At 54.1% G+C, this 21,026-nt stretch overlaps 1 protein-coding gene across 2 annotated transcripts in view; it reads right to left on the bottom strand.

Moving 5' to 3' along the window:
- Positions 1–21,026, bottom strand: part of FBN3 (fibrillin 3) — a 109,005-nt gene that overhangs the window by 15,387 nt on the left and 72,592 nt on the right. For both annotated transcript variants that reach the window (XM_025173021.2, XM_088147421.1), the window contains 23 exons: positions 20,859–20,984; positions 20,449–20,571; positions 19,278–19,400; positions 18,513–18,674; positions 17,113–17,181; positions 16,143–16,268; positions 15,107–15,232; positions 13,308–13,457; positions 12,862–12,933; positions 12,244–12,369; positions 9,724–9,849; positions 9,392–9,517; positions 8,809–8,925; positions 8,598–8,726; positions 7,394–7,513; positions 6,961–7,086; positions 6,462–6,614; positions 5,792–5,857; positions 4,089–4,214; positions 3,864–3,983; positions 2,957–3,079; positions 2,292–2,423; positions 698–823 (listed from right to left, as the gene is read on the bottom strand). In XM_025173021.2, coding sequence (XP_025028789.2) covers positions 698–823; positions 2,292–2,423; positions 2,957–3,079; positions 3,864–3,983; positions 4,089–4,214; positions 5,792–5,857; positions 6,462–6,614; positions 6,961–7,086; positions 7,394–7,513; positions 8,598–8,726; positions 8,809–8,925; positions 9,392–9,517; positions 9,724–9,849; positions 12,244–12,369; positions 12,862–12,933; positions 13,308–13,457; positions 15,107–15,232; positions 16,143–16,268; positions 17,113–17,181; positions 18,513–18,674; positions 19,278–19,400; positions 20,449–20,571; positions 20,859–20,984 — 2,793 coding nt within the window. The remainder of the gene's footprint in view (positions 1–697; positions 824–2,291; positions 2,424–2,956; positions 3,080–3,863; positions 3,984–4,088; positions 4,215–5,791; positions 5,858–6,461; positions 6,615–6,960; positions 7,087–7,393; positions 7,514–8,597; positions 8,727–8,808; positions 8,926–9,391; positions 9,518–9,723; positions 9,850–12,243; positions 12,370–12,861; positions 12,934–13,307; positions 13,458–15,106; positions 15,233–16,142; positions 16,269–17,112; positions 17,182–18,512; positions 18,675–19,277; positions 19,401–20,448; positions 20,572–20,858; positions 20,985–21,026) is intronic.

Here is a 21,026-nt window from a genome sequence, read left to right on the forward strand (position 1 = left end):
AAGTGGCAGACCCCATCTTTTCCATTATGTTTTAAAGATACAGAGCGCTCGCTTTGGAAAGGGAACGAGTAAACGTTGGAAGTTACTATTCTTTCCCCTGATTTGAATGAATACACTTTTCTTAGGCCATTGATTAAGTCAGTGTTTCTCAACCTCGGCAACTTTAAGATGGGTGGACTTCCACTCCCAGAATTCCCCAGCCAGCCATGGGGAATTCTGGGAGTTGAAGTCCACGCATCTTAAAGTTGCCGAGGTTGAGAAACACTGGCATAGCGTAACAACATCCTTTTGTAGCCTAGTGTGGTGGAGTGAGAACACCTTGCCTAATGACGTCTCTGCAGCTTCCGAATTTCTGCTGGCAATAAATAGAATTGTAATAGTCATAATAGTGGATAGTCCATAATAGTGGAGCCAGATCAGGCCCAAGACAGAGCTGTATTAAACCTCTGATCACTCCAAGACCTGCCCTCATTCTAGCGTCCCAGCTGCAGATGGGGTGGGCGGCATAGAAAATCAATCAATCAATCAATCAATCAATCAATCAATCAATCAATCAAATTACGAGGAGGAGGAAGCTAAAAAGCTCATAATGCATGAGAACCCTGGAAAATGGAAAGCCCATCAGGATCTCTGGTGGCAACCGATCCCTCCTGCCTGAACCTTCCCAAGAAAGCAGCACAGGATTGGCGTGGATTACCGAGGCACTCGGTGCCCGAGGGGCTGCTCTGGAACCCTTCGTTGCAGTCGCAGTGATAGCTGCCCACAGTGTTCACGCAGCGCCCGTTGGGGCAGATGCCCGGCTTGGTACGGCATTCGTTCTCGTCTGGGGACGGCAAGAAAGAGAAACGGGGCCGGTGAGGAGTTGGGAGGAAGAGCCTCCTCCCGCAAACGCCATCCCTGCGGGAAGGGCAAGGTTCGCACAGATGCCAGGAAGTGGGTGAAACAGGACGAGCCCCGCAGGGTCTGTTTTCCCCCACCTGGTTTGGTTTGCAGAGACTGAACAAAGAAGTTTGGGTCTCATCTTTCCCAGAGCAGACCAGGACCTTCGCTTCTCCGGCATTAGCACTGCCCTCGCCTCCCTTCCTTAGCGAAGCGCAGCGGAGCAAAGCGTTCGACCCACCGTGACGGGAGTCTGACCACTGGGTGTTCCCGCCCGGCCACCCCCCTGGTCTGCGTGTAGCGGAACGCAAGCGACCCAGCCCCCCTGTCGCTCTGCCCCTGTGAAAACAGGGGCATTGCTTCCACATCTGGATTGGGAGGAACGCGCGTGGGAGCATGTCTTTCGGCCCTTCCTTTGGGGCCGGGGAAGGGGCCTCTGGCTGGGCCTCCCACTGGAGCCTGGAAGCAGGAAGTCTGCGTTCGAATCTCACCTCTGGGCCTAAACCGAGCGGAGATGGGCTTTGCTCCGTTCGCAACAGGCAGAATTCTTCTGCGAATGACCACCAGAGGATGTCTCTCTGGTGTCTGGGATCATCACAGGAGGATATTTTTTCATTTATTTTTACGGTGAGGCTCTCGGTCGCGAAAAGGATCGAGAACCACAAGCGCGCAGATGTGAAAAAGCATTTCTTTCCCTTTGCTGATATTACTAAAATATCAGCAGCCGTTTTCTACAGGAAATGCTTGTGCCCAAAATGGGCCAGCTCCAAGTTTAGAGTAGAAGCAAGAATCATGAGGGTTGGGAGGGTCCTTGGAGGTCATCTATCGTGACCCCCAGCTCAGCGCGGGACTCCCTGCAGTGTTTCAGCCAAATGACCGTCCAGCCTGTCTGAAGACCTCCGGCGAAGAGGACTCCCCACCTACTCCAGGCGGCAGCGAGTTCTGCTGCTGGCCGGCAGCTCGCGCAGCCAGGATGTTCCTGCTGACCGCTCGGCCTGAAGGGCCCTCCTTGCAGCTTTAACCCCCCCGCCCAGCCCCTGCCCCTGCCCCTGCCCCTGCCCCTGCCCCTCCCCCCGGGGTGACAGAGAATGCGCCTCTCCCTCTTCTCTGGGGCTGGAAGGCCTCCTTCCTCCGGCCTCCCCCCACGGAGCTCTTGTCTTTCTAGGCTCAGCACGCCCCGGTCCTCAGAGACGACCTTCCAGACCCTTCGCCCCCTTGGCAGCCCCCTCCTCTCAACGCTCCAATTTCTCTCTCTGCTTTTTCCACCGGGGCGCCCAGGACCGGACTCCCAATGGGGCAGAGGAGAGGGCACAATTCCTTCGCATGATCTGGACTAGATTCACGGGGGCTTCCTCGCCTGTTTTGCACCAAGACACATGGACTAGGAACTTGAATGTTTCAATGTGCCTCACCTGTGCAGCCTTCGCTGTCAGGCCGGCGTTGCATCCCAGGTGGGCAGATGCAAGCAAATGTGCCAATAAGATTCTTGCACATCATCCCGTGGGACTCACAGTCGTGCATCCCTTCAGCACATTCGTCCAAATCTGCAGGAAAAGAGAGTGAAGGAGACGGGTGTGGGGCAGGAAGGGCCACAGATCTCACGGGCATCAAAGCAGGTCTCTGCATGTGTCCTATGCATCTCATTTTTATTTGGAGCCATGAGGACTAGAATCTTACATTATTCTTAAAGGATGGCTGTGGCTGAAGGGTGGGAAGCATCTGCCCCCCGAATCTCCTGGCAGGGCTGGAAACCTAAAATTCTGGCCTAGATTCCTTCTTTTGTTGGTGTGCAAAACCTTCTGTCGACGTGCAACACCAGCAGACCACGATCAGAAGAGCCACTGAAAGGGCCAACATGACCGGTGACCTTCGGAGAGCCAGAGGTGTGCTCTGTGTGTGTGTGTGTGTGTGTGTGTGTGAGATGAAACACAATTCCCATCTTATTAGGCTCCATCAGCCCTCCTCCCCGCTGGGCAGGGGCTGCACTTTCCTTCCTCCGCTCCCCCTTTCAAAGCTGGGCCCATTTCCTTGACTGGCCCCACCAGAAGGTGAGCTTCTCGAAGCGGAGGGGCCCCACCTTTGCACATTCTGCGGTCGTCCCGCAAGGTGTACCCGGACGGGCAGGTGCAGTCGTAGGAACCGAGCGTGTTGAGGCATCGGAAGGCACAGAGCAGCGGGTTCAAGGCACATTCGTTGATATCTGGAGCGGGGAGATCGCACACATGGGGAAGGGGAAACCGTTAGTAGCTCCAAGCTCCTCCATGGAGAAATTAGCGGTTGAGGAGGGTTGGAAGTCGCTTCCGGGACACTGGGTTCCTTTGGCAGTTTTCATAGACTCAGAAGGGACCTCCAAGGTCATCCAGTCCAACCCTGCCCACTGCAGGATTCGCTCCACCATCCCGGATGGAGGACGATCCAGCCTCCGTTGGAAAACCTCCAGGGAGGGGAAGAAACCACCTGGTGACAGCCCCATTCTTCCAAAGGTCTCAATCTCTTCCTAACGTTTTATGCTAGCTTAGTTTCCCAGTTTGGGTGCAGCTTTTGTTAAGCTGCCAAGGATCCATGGGAAATAGGAGACGTAAAACGCTGCAAACAAATACAATCTTAATAGATCCTCCCAGAGTGGAGGAAGTCTATCTTTGAACACACGACTGGATGGTCTTCAGCCTTACGACCCGGGGACCATCGACCGGCTCCGACCCTGCTGGCCTTTAGGAAGGCCGAGAAGACCTGGCCCCGCCATCGCGCCTGGGGTCTGGCAGCAGCCGAGAGCTTCTGCAATGGCTGTGTTGAGTAGTGGTCGACTTCGCCACTGATGACGATAAATTTTTGTTTTAAGGGGGTTTTATTGGTTCCGCGTTTCTGTTTTTTAACCTGTTCTGGTTCGGTTGTTTTTTTCCCGTCGTGAGCTTCCCAGAGTCACTTAGGTGAGAGGGGTCACTATGCAAATGAGTGAATGAAAAAGAAAATCAAGTCGATGTTACCTTCGCATGTCATCATCGGCCCCGGCTCAAATCCCTCGTCGCAGGCGCACTCGAAGCCCCCGATCACGTTGGTGCACGTGCCGTTCCCACACGGGTTGCCGATGGAACATTCGTCCGTGTCTGTCGAGGATGCGCGAAAGGAGGGGGCTCAGCTCCCTCTCTCTGGGAAAAAGCCGAGAATGGCCCGGGTGCCCCCCGAGACTGCCGGCGGAGGCCCCCACTCACCCACGCAGTGGACTCCGGTGTAATCGAGGTTGTAGCCAAAGGGGCATTCACAGCGAAAGGACCCGTCCGTGTTGATGCAAGCGCCGTTAATGCAGATGCCCAGATTCTCCGCGCATTCGTTCACATCTGCCAGGGAACCGAAAGGAGAGTGTGGAATAAGCAGCGCCACAGGCTGTGCGCTGTTCGTGCCAACCCTTGTGGGCTGTTTTCGTTTTCTTGAAGAGCGCAGGCCCCCCCAAAATGTGGCAGAGTCCCCGGGAACCTTTTTTTTAAAATTTAATCTCTTTTAAACAGAGAATCCTAGCTGGTACCCCAACCCTAAGCCGTGCATTTGGGGGGTTTTCCCCAAGTAAAAAACTCCTTTTTCTGTGTGAAATTTAATGGTAGGGTGTCTTTTCAGCGTCAGGCCCTGGGACTTGGCATCTGAAAAATAGAACTCCTCAGCGCATCATGCGCTGAGAGCTTTGCTATGGGAACGGAAGTGAGCAACGCGTAAAGCAAGCAGATCTTGCAGAACATATGGTAACAACAACTGTCCTTTCAACTCATTTTTCCAATCTATCAGGATCATCCGGAAAGGAATTTCTGCCATCTTAGACAGGGGCCTCCAAACGTTTTTGATCGTGCATTTTATCCGGAAAAGTGTTTTGAGCATGCTCCCCAGTATATCAGAAGGAGCTGGGAACACCTTTCTGACTTACACATTTTGTTGAAAGGCTTTTAACAAAATCTGTGCGTCGGACAAAGCGCTCCCAGGCGCCTTCTGATTTTTTGCCACCAGGAACCAACATGGCTCTCCTCCTACAAATGCCCCTGATATGTATATGTCGATTTATTTACAGATGACATACATGTACTATTGTAACGATATCTTATGGGCATTATAAAATATGCCCCCCAAATACATGTTCAAGTTTCATATTCTGAAATTGAAGAATTAGTATCGCTTAATTTCTTTTTTCTTTTTTGGATAAAAAAGTAAATAGAACTAGACTTTCTAATGCTTGCTTCCTGCACTCCAACTTTGGAGACCACCCTTCTACTTTTGCATCCCTGGCGGATTTGGACCACATTGTGCATCATCGGCAGATTTCATCCACGCTCCTTCCAGCTCTTTCTGCCGTTGTCAGTAAGCGCTTTGGAGAGCCGAGGTCCCAAGAGGACGCTCCTGGCCCGCGAAGCCTCTCCCCGGTCTGAGAAAGGGCCAGGGACGAACACTCGTTGACTGGGTTCACACCACGCCTTTAACCTGCTCGCTGAAATGACCCAGTTTCAGGGTCGGTTCATCAAGAACATGGACGGGTGTGGTTTCACCCAGGAGTTCCCGCAGGAAGGTCCCAAAAGTCAAGAGCCGAGTGAAAAGGGGCAGGGCCTTCACTGCACCGATGTAGCCGTCGTGTTCGCTTTTTGACCCCCTCTGCAGATGCCCCTCTGGCCATGGGGGGAGAGGAGAAAGCGCACGATGTGACCCTGCGATGGACCCCCCCTTCCTACTTTATCCCAAAGGAAAAACAAAGGGTGAGACTGCGATGCGCGCTTGGCCATTTGGGCGTCTCCGTGGCCAGGAACGGGCGCCCCCCTCCGGTTCTTTCTCCCCGCTCCAGGAAGAGCCTTCGTTATTCTGAGCAGTCTACCTTAACAGCCGGGAGGAGGGCCAGGCTGCTTAATCCCAGGCTCCCTCCTCGCTCGGGGGAAGCGCTCACCTTCTCGGGAATCTCCGGGCCCAGGAATGGCCCCGTGGCCGTACGGACACAGCTCTTGGAAAGCAACTGCAGGTCGGGAAAGGCATAACCAGCTGTCACTTCTTTAAAAAGCATTTATTTATTTACTTATTTATCCATCCCACGTACAGGACTCTGGGTGGCTTCGAAACAGTTAAAGCAAGCATAAAAAGAACAAAAAAGAACCACCCAGGTAGCCCTTGAGTTACGACGGCGACTGGGACTGGAATTTCCACCGCTAAGTGATGTGGATGTTGTCACGTGACCTCATCGCTTAGCGACAGCAATCCCGGCACTCCCCCTTGCTGTCGTTAAGCGAATTCCACCGGTCGTTAGCCGCGGACCCACCCCGATCCAAACCATTCCAGGCTTGGTCTCTCCCGGCCCCGAGCCTCAGTAAGGTAAGGGGCTGCCTCCAACCCCCCCATATCTCTCCCCCCATCTCTGCCCTTCTGGCCGCCCCGTACCCCCCCTTGCCCCCTGAGCACAGGGCGAAGCCTCCCTTGGGTGACACGGGACAGCGCCCTCCCTGCCGATGGAGGAAGATGCAGGGGTCTCAAAAGGAGCTCCGACCGTCAGGGAGAAACCATCAAGGAGGAGGGGGATGCTGGCCCGGGCCCTCCCCTCCCTCGCCCCCCCGCACCACTCCTACCGTTGCCCTCCTGGGGGCAGAGCTCGCAGGGGTCGCCCCAGCCCTCTCCGGGCATCTTGCTGCAGCAGCATCGGGCTTTGGTGGTGTTGAAGGCTTTGGGGACGGAGCACTTGCCGTTGTCGAAGCGGGTGAAGCAGAAGCTTTGGCGGGTGTCTGCAAGGGGGGCACGCGAGGTCAGGAAGCGCGGCAAGACGTGGAGGCATTTGCTGGGGGGGGGAGGCTCCCTGGCTCCCGGACCCCTCGCCCTCGGGTAGCCGTGGTGTCGCCATTGGGGACTCCACCACAAGGAGAAGTCTACCTCGGGACACGAACACCCTTGAGATAACTTTGCAACAGGCAAGCCAGCAGACAGTCTGAGACACTGGCTATCCAAGGGCTCCCTGACTCATCAGGGTGAAGATTTGGTTTGAGATTATGGGAGATGCAGTCCAACGCATCCAGAGAGTGGGGACAAATGCCCCCCCTCCGGTGATCGCAAGCAGAGGCTGGGAAGACTCACCAAAGCAGCGCCGTCCGTTGTCAGACAGGACAAAGCCGGGCGGACAGATGCACTGGAAGGTGCCAGGCGTGTTGGTACAGGTACCGAACAGACAGATGTTGGGGTCTTCCTCGCATTCGTTGATGTCTGCAACCCACCGAGATGGATCACCTGCAGCCCCAGGACAGGCTGCCCCCGCCTCCCCCGCCCCGAGTTCAGACCGCAGGCCCCGCTTTCGTGCTGGGAGGGGCAGGAAACGTCCCCTCCCGGTATCAACTGCACCCAAAAACGGGCAGGGCTTGGATAGCGTGGGCTTGGCGGCCATCGGGACTTTTTGACCCCCCGGATGCCCGTTTCCTGAAGGACCAAAGCCACAGGGGGCTACTGACGTCCACCCAGGGTCCCGCTGCCAAGCGCCCGCCTGGGTGTGCCTGTGGCGCATTGTGCCCTTTACCAATACAGTTGTCGTTCTGCACTTCGTAGCCGGGGGGGCAGATGCAGCGGAAGGAGCCTTCCAAATTGTAGCAGGTCCCCGGAGAACACGTCCCTGGCAGGCTGACACACTCGTTGATGTCTGCGTAGAAGAAAGCCCCAGTCATCTCCCCACAGCGGGGAGCTGCTGCCCCTGCCCGTGGGATGGGGGGCGGGGTAGAAGACAGCCTCCGTACCCTTGGAAATCTAGCAGTTAAGCCCTATACAAGAGCGACCCCAACTGTGGGAAAAAATGGGACTCCTTCGCTCGCCAGCAGGCCAGCCAATAGGAAAAGTTGAAATGGTGTGTTGGCACGGGTGCGGGTCAGCCAAGCAAGCCTGCAGAGTGAAGCTGCTGCAAAAAAGGCCGGTGGGATTAGGGGCTGCCTTAATACTAGGTCCATATTTTCCAAATCACTGGAAGAAATACTTATATCTGATTAGGCTCATTGGAGCGCAGTACAGGTAGTCCTTGCTTAATGACCGTTCAGCAACTGTTCAAAGTTATGATGGTGCTGAAAAAAGTGACTTACGACTGGTCCTCACAGTTACAACCGTCCCAGCAGCCCCACGGTCACGTGATCGCAATTTGGGTATTTGGCAACCAGCTTGCACTTACAACGGTTGCAGAGTCCCAGGTCAGTGATCGCCATTTGCAACCTTCCCAACCAGCTTCCGGCAAGCTAAATCAATGGGGAACTGCGTGATGTGCTTAACGACTACTGCAAAAAATGTTGTAAAATTGGGTGCGGTCATGTGATGCTTTGCTTAATGACCGCCCTGCTTAACGACAAATTTTCTGGTCCCTATTGTGGTCGTTAAGTGAGGACTACCTGTAATGGGATTAAATCTGGGTGTGGCAGCTTGAAAAAGGCGTAGACAAACTGGACCAGATTGAGGAGGGCCATGAAGATGGAGCTGGTGGATTCCCCACCTCTGGAGGTTTTTGAGAAGAGGCTGGCCACCCTGTCTCGAGGATGGATGAACCGGCTTTCCTGCCCATTGCAGGGGGTTGGACTAGATGATCTTTGGGATCCCCTCCAACTCTACAATTCTAGGGTCCCATGGAAATCCAGGGGAAAGGACTGTGTCTGTTAAGGAGATGAGAAGAAAGGACACGCTGGCCCCTTCAATCCCCCCACCCCCCAGGACTGTTACCGCAGGGAGAAGACTCAGAAGGTACCCACCGATGCAATTCTTGCCATCCGGCGTGTGGTCATAGCCCTCCTGGCACAGGCACCGGAAGGAGCCCACGTTGTTGATGCACTGGCCGTTCCGGCAGACCTGCCCGGCCAGGGAGGCACACTCATCAATGTCTGTGGGAAGAGCAGGGGGAGTCAGCACCGCCATTCCCAGAGGCTCAGCCAGCCCCTGCTCCTGGCCCAGCTGCCCCCTTACCCATGCAGTCGTTGTTGTGGGTCAGTTCGAAGCCTGGGAAGCAGAGGCAGTTGTAGGAGCCCACCGTGTTCTTGCAGGTGCCGTTCCCACAGGGCTGGCGGTCGCATTCGTCAATGTCTGCAAGGCCCGCAAGGAGATGGCAATTTGAGGGCGGCCCGATGGCATTATTATTATGGCCCTGATGACCTTACGCATCAGTGCAACGCTTCACTGAGACTGCTTCAAGGAAACCTTTACAACAACCCTGTGAAGTAGGCCAGCATCAGTCCCTCCCCAGGGCATGCTTTTCTGTGAAGGGTGTTCCTGTTTTGGTCGCTCTGCCGTCATCGCACCCGCCTTTCTCTCGGCCTCAAGGTGGAAACTCCCTAGTGGTAACCCCCCAACGACAACCCTTTGAGATAGGCTGAGGTGGGCCCAAGGTCACCTATGGAGCTGCACAACAGAGTGGAGTTCCTGCTCCACGCGCCACGGTTAACTAGCAAACCAGATGTCTTTCAGCCAGTCTCTGGGGACGGGAACCAAGGAGGGACGTGGCGCCGCAGGGCTGACGTGCCGGAGGAAAGAGGACCCGCGCGCTACTGACCCATGCACATGGTCAGGTCCCCGGTCGCTTTGAACCCGTTGAAACAGATGCAAAGGTAACTCCCTTCCGTGTCGACGCAATCCCCGTGGCTGCAGACGTTGGGGATCTCCTGACACTCGTTGCGGCCTGGGAAACAGAAATGTAGGAAACTGGCCTGAGAGGACAGCCGGGAAGAGGACGAGCCCAAACGTGAGGCTCGTTGGGCTCAGGCCAAAGCACAGCCCAGCGCTCTGATCCCCAGAAAGCGCGGCCCGCGTTCTCTTCCTCCCAACGACCCCGTTCGCTCCTCCTTCGCCCCTGAGCATCAGCGTTTGGACCGGCCCCCGTCTTACCCACGCACGCTCCGCTAGGCGACAGCTTGTATCCCGAAGAGCATTCACACCTGTAGCTGCCGGGGATATTCAGACAATCGGCGTTTCGTTGGCAGAGGTTCTCCCCACCACTGCATTCATCAATGTCTGCCGGGAGGAGGAAGCAGAGGGAGAAAATGGCAGCGAGGGAAAGCGAGAAAGAAGTCCCACCGTTTTGGTCTAGCCCCACACGCACCCCTCCTCTCCGTCACTCGTGCGTACGCTGATAACCTCTGACTGCGCCTCCCTCGTTATGTCTCCCCCAACCCACCCAAGGGGCAAGACGTCGCAGGGTGAACCCAGATTGCCCACCTCCTCTTCTGCCCCGGTGCCCATCTCGAGGGGGAGAGGGACGGGGGGTGTGGGGGGCAGAGGATGGGCAGAGCTCAGGAGAGTCGATGTTGGGTAAATGACATGCTGAGGGAGGGGGGCAAAAAATTCTGGCTGTGGATTTTATGAGTTTTCATGATGGTTTTTTATATGTTTCTTTTTTACTGTTTTTTAAACTGTTGTATTGTTTGTTTTGTATTGTTTTAACTGTTTGGAAGGCATCCAGAGTCATATATATGAGATGGGTGGCTATATAAATTGGAAAAAGAAAGAAAGAAAGAAAGAAAGAAAGAAAGAAAGAAAGAAAGAAAGAAAGAAAGAAAGAAAGAAAGAAAGAGGGAGGGAGGGAGGGAGGGAGGGAGGGGGAGGAGAGGAGAGGGGAGGGGAGGGGAGGAGAGGAGAGGAGAGGAGAGGGAAGGGAAGGGAAGGGAAGGGAAGGGAAGGGAAGGGAAGGGAAGGGAAGGGAAGGAAAGGAAAGGAAAGGAAAGGAAAGGAAAGGAAAGGAAAGGATTCTTTGGTGAGAAGCTGAGCTTCAAGCCCTGCCTGCTTTCTTTAAGTCTTCCTTCTCCTTCCAAGCCCACTGCTGCCTGCCCAGCTGGTGTGGAAATCCAAGGGGGGAGGAGGAGGAGGAGGAGGAGAATATCATGAAGGCCTGTTGCCAACCCCCTACAGCAACCCACAACCAAGGAAGCAAGATTCACGCAACGTTTCAAGAACCAGGCTTAAGGCCAGAAACGAGGACGCAGAGCCTTGGGAACTGAATCAGCAGTGCCCACCTTTCTAAGGGAGCTCTTTCAGGCTGCGACTCGGCCAGTTGCCCGAGCCTCCTTTTCCCGGGTGGGGGGTCTGAAGGGCGAACGGCTGTTGTGCCAGGCAAGACTGGAACCTGCTTCGCCATGGTGTGAAAGGGAGGCTGTCCTTTCCCTGCCCTGGCCAGGCCTGGCGAAGGCGGGTGGCGGTTCGTATTCCCCAAAGGATGGGCAACTGTGGGCCTGGTTGCTGCCACCATGTGCTGCCAAAGCCACTGGTCAGGAGATGTGACCACCTCAGGGGAGTCCCGCGATTTGACTTATGCCTCTTCCAGATTCCCTTCTTCCAGAGGGCAGCGCTCCAGGTGTGGGAGGCAGTGGGGAGACTCACCTGGCAGCCCTCTGATACAATACGAATGCCATGCCCAGACTTCTCCCCACATCCAGTGGCCCTTTGAATTAAACCTGATCTGTTTACTGTAATTCAGTGTTTCTCCACCTTGGCCACTTTAAGACAGGTGGACTTCAACTCTCCCAGTATGCTGGCTGGGGAATTCTGGGAGTTGAAGTCCACCTGTCTTAAAGTGGCCAAGCTGGAGAAACACTGGTTTAATTTGTCCATCTTGTTCTTTTCATGTTGCCATTAGGGATTTCATAACCCCTGTTCCCACAACAGCCTTCACGGAGAGCAGGGGCGCCCATGCGGGGGGAGGGGTGTTCAAGATGGCAGCTGCATCTGTGCCCCTTTTTGTGCATGATGCTTGTAAAAGACCGGGCTTTGACTGGGCAGTCACAGCTTCCACTTTGACATTTTTGGCCCTCCATGGAAGCCCCTGTCCTGAAAACTGGATTCTGAAGGCATGAAACCTACAGGTAGTCTGTTTAACAGCCACTCATTCAGCGACCATTCAAAGTTACGACAGCATTGAACAAGGAGACTTACAACCGGTCCTTGTAGTTGTGGCCATCGCAGCGTCCCATGGTCATGTGATTGCCATGTCCAACCTTTTTTGCTGGCTTCCCACAAGCAAAATCAATGGGGAAGCTGGTAGGAGGTCGCAAATGGCAATCACATGATGTCGTGCCTAATGACTGCTCAGGATTCACTTAACAATGGCAACGGGAACTGCCGCAACTGCCGTCATAAGTTTAAGCAGACATGTGACGTTGTGCAACTGGGTCGCTTAGCAACAGAGTTGCTGGTCCCAATTACTGTTGTTAAGCGAGGACACTCTGTATTTACAAAGAAATTGTTTAATTTACATTGATGGAAGCTGCAGCTGTGTCTCCCCCGTCGTTCCTTCTTCCTGTATCTCCTCTGGCCCTGCCCCATGAGCACTTCTGTCCTGCTGGCCACGTTTCCCTTCGGAGATGCCAAGTCCCCCCTTGAATCCCAGCTCTGAAATTCAGCCCCGACTCTCACCTTCACAGATCAACAAGATGTTGTTGTAGCTGAAACCAATGGGGCATTCGCACCGGAAACTGCCAATCTGGTTGATGCACACGCCGTTGGTGCAAATGGCCGGAATCTCACTGCACTCGTCAATATCTGCGCGGAAAGAGGGAAGGGGCCGAAGAGGAAGGGGCCTGTGTGACAGAACCCCCAGCCTCCCTCTCAAGGGGGAGCATGAGCAAAAGCCCCCCTTCAACTGTGGGAGGGTGGGAACCATGCTGAAGATCAAGGGCAGTCAGAAGTCCCTGGTGGTTTACCTGATGTTTTAATCCTCCCTGGTTGCTGTATTACTCGTTTTCTTATTTCTATTGCCTTTATGACTGTTTTCATCTTTTTTTAAATAACCTTTATTATTTTTTTAACAAAACGATCATTAATCTCAAAGGAAAAAGAACGTTTGGAAAAAAATTAAAAGTGCAAACTACTTTTCTTTTTCCTCCTTTTCTTTTTCTTCTTCTTAGTTTATAATTGTTGTAGCCTTAGTACAGTATGGAGGCCACGCTGGGGCACACACCCATGCGTGAAAAAACCCCCACCTCCACGCAAAGATGCCAGCGGTGGGTTACAAGAGCCTTGGGGCACCCTTACCAATTGGCTTCCCTGTGTGGATGTCGATGATGAAGCCGGGCGCCTGGTTGCCGCACAGGATCTGGTATTCGGCTAGAAGAGAAAGCCGTCGAGAAGACTTGGTCATGCTTCTCCGGAGGTATCTCCTTGCAAGGCCTCAGCCAGCAACCCAGGTCCAGCACAGGCCATCTCCAAGCCAGCCTGCCTGATGAATTAACAGGCTGACCGAAGCCTTTCACCTTCAGCAGATGCAGGAGAATCTCCTTGCGGGACTTTCCAACTCAAGGGCACCTTGGCTTGCAAACTGGTTGGGTTTTCACTGGGTTCTCCCTCTCCAGGGACCAAGCCTTCGAAAGACCCTGCTCCCCCAAAGCCCCCCGGGCCGCTTCCAACCCCACTGCCCTGGAGAAGGTAGGAAACCCTCCATTCCACCTTCCAGAGGAGATCCGGCAGAGAGGGTCACTTACGGCTGGCCGGCGTGGGGCAAGGCTCGCACGGCTTGTTCCAAGCTTTCCCGATGTTGTAGGAGCAGCAACACATTTTCTTGGTCATGTTGAAGGAGAGCTCGTTCTCACACGTGTCGTTATAGTTCCGGTAGCAAAGGCTCTTCCGCATGTCTGAACGGAAAGGAGCTGGTGAGCAACGCCTAGCAAAGATGCACAGCTTCCAGCAACTGGATGGTCCCCAAAAGGTTGATGTGATGTGGAGATGGCCGCCCCCACCCCCAATTGCGTGGGGCCTGGTCTGCGTGGGAGGTGGCTGAGACATGTTAAGGGGTGAAATGCCTGTGGCTGTGCTAAGACCTGCATAAGGCACCTTTTCTGATCCTTCATCCTGTCCCAAACCACCAAGAGAAAAAAACTTTTAAAGGTCTTAATGGCAACTTTTAAGATGGGTGGGCTTCAACTCCCAGAATTCCCCAGCCAGCCATGCTGGCTGGGGAATTCTGAGAGTTGAAGCCTGCCCATCTTAAAAGTTGCCAAGTTTGAGAAACATTGGACCAGAGGTTCCAAGGGTCCCATCCGGCACGGCCTGGCTTCTGTTCCCTGGGGTCCATCAAGAAAAGCAGGCAGGCCCCCAGTTCACCCTTTTTGCACCCCACGAGAGATAATAAAGTCATGCCTAGCTTTGGGCGGGTGGGGAGAAGCTTGGCTCACCCTCTCATCGTGGGAGAAGCTGCTTCGCCCTCTGATCCTACAGGAGGGGAGATCCAGGAGGAGCAAAGCACGGAAAATGCCTTGAACCTAGGCAGGGTGGAGCTGTGGAACTGACTGATGCCAGATATGGGGAAGGCCATCAACGGAGATGCTGTTAAAAGGGGACTGGCTACATTCAATGGAGAGGGGCTATCTGGGGGGCCCTGCTCCCAAGGGCTGTTTGCCACCTCCGGGGTCCCAGGGGCTTCCCTTGAATCCCGTTGGCCAGGGGGCTGCAGCAGTAGCAGAGGGACTGGCCCTCCTGGCGGGGCTGGGAGCCTCCCAGACGCCTCTGGCCAGTGGGACACGAAGGCTGGGCTGGAAGGTCCCGGGGCCTGATCCACCAGAGAATGCCTACATTCTTTGTAAGCTGTGCTTAGGGTCTAACTCGACCTTCCCAGCCCTGGACCACTTCAGATGGTGTGTGTGTGTGTGTGCGTGTTTGTGCATGAATGGGGAGGCGGGGAGGAAAGGGGATGACCTGGCCTGGGGGCAGAAAGTCCAGGAAGCCTTTGGGGCAGGAAGAAAATTGGAACTGATTCACAGTAAAAGTCTCTTCCAGCCCCATCTGGGGATTAAGCCTTGGATGTTCGGCCACCTCCCCCTAAAATAAAATTGCAAGGCCTCCGGATAAAGTAGTCATCTATCTCTGGGTCTGAGTTATGAGTGGAGGACATGGAAATAAGCATCTGAGGTGTTGCCTTTGTGCCCGCCTTAGGGGCTCCTGAAGCTGCTTGGGCTGAGCACAGCTGGAGGCCAGAAGCTGGCCTAGATGGATTCCTGATCCAGGTGGGATCTTATTTAAAAAGGCTAGAAAAACAAGCCAAAACCAAAAACACAGAGTTCTCCTCTTCTCTCTGTTTGACATGGAACTTCCAGATGTAAGGGCAGTCTTCCTTTGGTAGCTAGATTAGGGTATGGGTCCCCTTCCCACCTTTTCAGGTGAGTTAACTGGAGGGGCGTCAAGCCATTGTAAGAGACAGGAGACTGGTGCTGACTAACCCACTCCTTCTCCCCAGCTGAGGATGCCCCCTGCTCCCTTTTGGCCCACCCTGCAGGGCCGTCCATACCCATACAGTTGTTCCCTCCGTTGACTTGCATGTACTCTGGGGGGCAAACGCAGGTGTAGTTGCCCAGCGTGTTGTAACAGGTCCCCGGCCCGCAGATGCCGATGTGGGCAGAGCACTCGTCGATGTCTGGAGTGGAGAGAAAAGGTTGTGGGAACAGGGACTAAAGACGAGTCAGGTAGTCGGCCAGCAGTCACGGGCAAGTGTTCTGAATCTGCAGAGGGGACCTTGTAATGGTCTGTGGGAATGACCCTGGGAGACGGGAGGGAGCGCCGCAGATGGGACAACTGGCGTGTAAAAGGTGTCTCAGCCCACAAAAGGAAAAGGGGTGTGGGGAGCGTCTTGGAAGGGACCCTCCCTAGTTTTCCAGAGAGTAAACAGAAAAGAGGGGAGAAAGACTTTGAGTCTTGCAAGATTCTGTTAATGGAATCTGACAATAAAGACAGAGCTAGTATTCCTGGCTGTGCTGTTTGTCTGGACTACCTTGCAGAGCTGATGGACCCTACCAGTCTTTTTAGGCACTGCGTTTCTCCAAACACACTAAGCCTCCGACTGAATGAACCGGGCGTGTCTGCAGGGGGCAGCCACAACGGTGCAACGCGCATAAAAAACAGGCAGTGTTTTGGTTGCATCATCGTGGCTGCCATCTTGACTTTCTTGCTCACACCCCGTGGACACCCCAGGAATGAATCTATCTTCTAGATCAGTGTTTCTCAACCTTGCCAACTTTAAGATCTGTGGACTTCCATTCCCAGAATTCCCCCAGCCAGCATGCTGGCTGGGGGAATTCTGGGAATGGAAGTCCACAGATCCTAAAGCTGGCAAGGTTGAGAAACCCTGTTCTAGATCCACGCAATACCTTGAACAGTCTGCTAGTTGAAGAGCCGAGGCTCCAAAATGTTAAGCCACAAAAGCAGACACGTTTGTGATTCCTCTGCTGGGTCTTTCCTTGAACTGGCAAAGCGTGCACTCTCTTCCCAAAGGTGCACACGCATGCACTCCGACAGGGCGGCTGCCCTGAATTCCCCGGAAGACCAACCTTCGCAAATGCGGGTGTCCTCGTTCAGGTAATACCCCGGGGGGCACTCGCACTGGAAGCTCCCAAAGGTATTGACGCAGTTGCCCCCCTGGCAGAGACCCGGCAGCTCCTGGCACTCATCGATATCTGCGAGAGGGGAAAGAAAGATCGAGGATGTGCTCTCCGTTGCGCCTCTTGGGGGAAGGGGTGCATTGGGCTCTCTCCCCCCCAAAGAGAGAAAAGTTGTGCAAAGACACAAATGTAGTGTGTTGCCTTCGTTCGCAAAGAGGGAGATTTTGATTAAGCAGGGTCTTGAAAGTGGAATGGACTCCCTTTGGCCATGGGGACAGCACACCCTCCTTGCGGGGTTGAATGAGTTAACACAAGGACGCATTCGTTGCACGGTTCCTGCGCCAAGCACAGGGTGGGACTAGGTGATCTCCAAGGCTCCCTTGTGACTGCTATTGATTCTAATCATCTGCAATCTTCCAGGCAAAATTTTAGGCGACTGCATGTCTGGATAGGAGCTTGAAGAAAAGCACCCAAATTACTGACGTTGTCCAAATGTACAGACAAAATGGACCTATTATTGCAAATAACCACACCAGTCTCATTAGTGTAATTGCAGCAGAGACCCAAAGCTTGCCAACTCCCGATTAAAGGATCAGCTCAGCCAAGCAATCCAATTCAACATTTTGCTTTATTCTGCAGCCCCAAATGCTGCTTGCTCGCCTCCATTGACTCAAATATTATGCATCTCGCCACAGCACATCATCCCGATAAAAAGGCTGCCACTCGTATGTTCTTTCATAGCGGGGAAGTTTTCCCAGCACCGTAATTAGTAATTAATTAATCAACGGATGGGTTTTCACCATGCGAGGTTTTTTCACATCAAAAGACACGCTCCAGCACCGAATTTCAGAGAGCCTCTAAGTTCAAGCTGGTGCAAGAGGTCGTTTTCAGCCCCCTGCCCAGGGACCCACTGACCTACCTTCCAAAATGACCGTGATGGGATTGGGCCGGAAGCCTTCACCGCCTGGACACAGGGTCTTGTATTCGGCTGTAGGGCGAGAAATGGATTCCAGTTGGAGCTTAGAACAGGCAAGACCTTTTGGGTGCATTTATTTAAAGCAGTGTTTTTCAAACTTGGCCACTTTAAGATGGGTGGACTTCAACTCCCAGAATTCCCCAGCCAGCCAGGCTGGATAGGGAATTCTGGGAGTTGAAGTCCACCCATCTTCAGGTTGCCAAGGTGGAGAAACCCTGGGCTAGAGCTTCCGAAGACTCTTTAGCCAGTTTCACTAGGTCACCTCCTCATGGATTAGCCAATTGAGGGGGGATATTCTTTAGCCATGAGGCTGACCCCTTTTCAGCCGCCTCGTGGGCTCCACCAAGGGAGACTACAGGCGGTCAAGGAAGTCAAGAGGGGGCTGAGACGGTTGACTTTTGAGACCCCCTTTGGGTTCCACTTGCCAAAGATTAGCTGCTGGAGGGACCCATCACCCGAGGCTCTGAGGACAGTCACTCACCCCCTTGTCATCTCTCAATTAGATTACCCCAATTCGCTCCTTGTGGGGCTGGCCTTGAAGACCATCCCAGAACTTCAGCTGGTCCAGAATGCAGTGGGGCAGGAGCTCAGGGGCTGGTCCCGCCACTGCCACGCTGCACCTTTGCTGCGGGAGTTGCACTGGCTACCACTAGGTTTCTGAGCGCCATTCGAGGTGCTGGTCGCTATCTGTCAGGCTTTACACGGCTCAGGCCTGGATCCCTCAAAGGCCACCTTTCCCCAGTAGTTTCCACCCAGACAATTATGGGGACCTGGTGAGGGTCCACCCCTTCTAGGAGACACGTTGGGGGGGTTTGAATTTGGCTCTTCTCAGTGGCAGCCCCCTCCTTTGGAACAGCTTGTCCCCTGCAGCATGGATACCCCCCAGCCTCTTGGTCTTGCGAAAGCAGGGGGAATCATGGTTTGGGGACTGACTGTCCAGCTACAGGCAGCTATATTTATTTATTTATTTATTTCATTTATCATATTCATATAGCCACCCATCTCACACAAGGTGACTCTGGGCGGCGTACAACAATTATATGCCTGTAGAATTATGGATACAGTATTTTTCTTATTACGTGACATCGTTACGATTTTGCTCTGAAGTTTTAAAATGGACTTTTATCATGTTGCTACTTTAAGGTTACTTGTAAGATTGCTTGCCGCCCAGAGTCACTTGTCATATAAATTGAATGAATGAATGAATGAATGAATGAATGAATGAATGAATGAATGAATACCGCCCAGAACCTGTGAGGACTGAGACGGGAGATCAATTGCACAAATCAATCGATCACTCGATCAATCGGTCGATGCAGCCCTTGCATGGCTGCCCTACTCACTGGTGTTGGCCGCAGGGCACAGCTCGCAGGGGTTCCCCCAGGCCCGGCCCAGCGAGCAGCAGCAGGAGGCCCGAGTGACGCCCACGCCGATTTCGGCACTGCACGAGATCCCGCCGTCGCCCCGGTCTTGCGTGTCCAGGAAACAGTTCCCCACTCGGGTATCTGGGGTGGGAGAGAGAAGGAGGGTGAAGGAAAATGCCGCCTGGAATGGGAGGGGGGCCTCAGGAAGATAGCACTGGGGGGCTTTGGGTCCAAGGACACATCCGAGAGGCATTTGGGCATCCAATACATGTAGACGTGCTCTGAACTCCTATTTGCCAAGGAAAAAAATGCTTCCCCGGACAGATCAGCTGCGGGATTTTTTTTCCCCAATGCAGCAGCCATCACGTCGTCTGCTAAGACGACTGACCGACAGACTCTCTCTGCTCCGGGAATGAAAGAAGGACTAACGAGGCTTGCAAATCTGACTATGGCTCGGAGAGGCGAGTGGTCAAGCAAAGATGAAGACCTCTCCCATGTTCTTTGATAAGGGTCGGGCTTTCAATTGTGGGCTGGGGAATATGGGACTTGTGGTGCAAGGCCTTGGGCTAGGCAAAGCGGGACCACCTTTGTCCTCATCTAGCAAGGAGGCCCTTTTAGAAGGCCTCTGAAGTGGTCCAGGTGCCGATGTCCTGAAACAAAGCTGGATTTGTTCTTGCACGGAAACCACCGCATCGTGGACATGCCCGCACACCCCCACGTGGACCCTGGGGGAATCCTCCTTACCTACACACCCGACTCCGGTGGGGTTCAGCTCAAAGTCCTGAGGACAGTTGCACAAGTAGCTGCCCGGCGTGTTGACGCAAAGCCCGTTGATGCAGTTCACTGGGTCGGCACATTCGTTGATGTCTGGCGGAGAGAGTTGAGGGAGAGCTAAATAAATCTGGGGAATGCCGATGGCATCGCATCCTGGGTGGGGGCCGCCGCCAAACCCCAGGCATTGGCGATGCTGCCATGACAATCTCGTGGGCTTGTTTTTGCGACCGACGTTGGACGGAGGACTGGGCAGATAGGAAGGGCTGGACCCCGACAAGGACCAGGACTGATCAAAGCAGAGCATGGGCTGGAGGGGGGATGCCGGGCCCTAGCGTGGGTCTGGAGGAGGGGGATTGGAAGAGAAGGAGGTGAGGAAGAAAGACAGTGAAGAGCAGGACAAAGTCAGTCAAACCCAAGAGAGGAAAACTAGCCTGCAAAGGAAAGAAAGGCGGCAGGGCGCACGAAGGAATCGCACTGGCAAAAGGGTCTTTAAGCCCCAGAAGGAAGCAAAGATGCTTTCTCTGCACTCCGAAGAGCAAGTGCTGTTGCAGAAGATACAATGGTTGCAGTACAATCCTCAAGAGCCGTTCAGAAGGAAATTCCTGATTTTGCGGTGTGGACCACCTTCTCCATCACTGGACAGATTCAGTCAGAGCTCCTTCAGTCAGTGGGGTGGTCTGGATGGCCTCCAAGCCCCCCTTGAACTGAAAGGGCCTATCATGAGAAGCAAGGAGGGCCGGAGCCAACGCTGCATTCTCCGGAGCTTGAGGTCGAAGCAAGGTGTGCCACAGAATCAGAAGTGTGGTGGGAGGAACAGAAGTGGACCCAGGAGAAGGAAAGAAACAGGGCAATAGGAAGGAAGAAAAACAATGGGGGGAGTGGGGCCAAGCAGAGAAGTTGTAATCATGAGGACTAGAAGCTTGATGCTTAAGCAATCACAGGTAAGACGAAAATAAGGGTAGGCCGAGTCAGATCCTGGGGAGCCTGAAGGTGCAACTCTCACAGCCTCGGCGTACTCGTTTTTCACTCTTACGCTGTCCACTTCTGGGCCAGGAACTGCCCGTTGCTGACCTCCGACAGGAACCCACAGAGAGATGAGCCGAGATGGGTCCTCCCTGCAGCCCGGAGAGCCGTGGCTCACCTGTGCAGTTGCCTCCGCTCCTGTCCAGCTCGTACCCATCGTCACAGGCGCAGCGGAACATCCCGGGCAGGTTCTGGCAGGTGCCGAAGACGCAGATGTTCTGGAAGGTGCACTCGTCAATGTCTGCAAGGAAACACAGCGCACTTTGTCGCCTCTGGCTTTGTCCTCAACATTTTCCCCCTAGCCTCGGTGTGCCCAAGCGGCCTTTGCTACGAAAGGACCACCACAGCAAGGTGACCGCGTTCAGGGGCTGGATTCAAACAGCTTCTCCATCGCTGATTCGTGGTGGATTCCCACCACGCAAACTGTGTTTCGATGGACTGGCATCTGATTCCCAGGTCCCTCAACACCTCAGCTGGGCTTTTGTGAGGTTCAGAGTTTTCCTAAGCCAGGTTTCTAAATCATCTTACCTTGGCAAGCCTTACTGTCCTCGGTGGGGTTGAAGCCCATTTCACACTCGCACCGGTAGCCCCCAGGGGCGTTGAGGCACTGCCCATTCTCACAGAGGTTGACGTTGTCTGCACATTCGTCCACATCTAGAGGGGAAAGCGAGGCATGGTCAGGCCTTCCTCTTGGCT

This window comes from Python bivittatus, unplaced genomic scaffold, assembly GCF_059951505.1.
Source record: "Python bivittatus isolate LINGU-HERP-01145 unplaced genomic scaffold, Pbiv_v1 ctg000500_np1212, whole genome shotgun sequence".
Taxonomy (NCBI): domain Eukaryota; kingdom Metazoa; phylum Chordata; class Lepidosauria; order Squamata; family Pythonidae; genus Python; species Python bivittatus.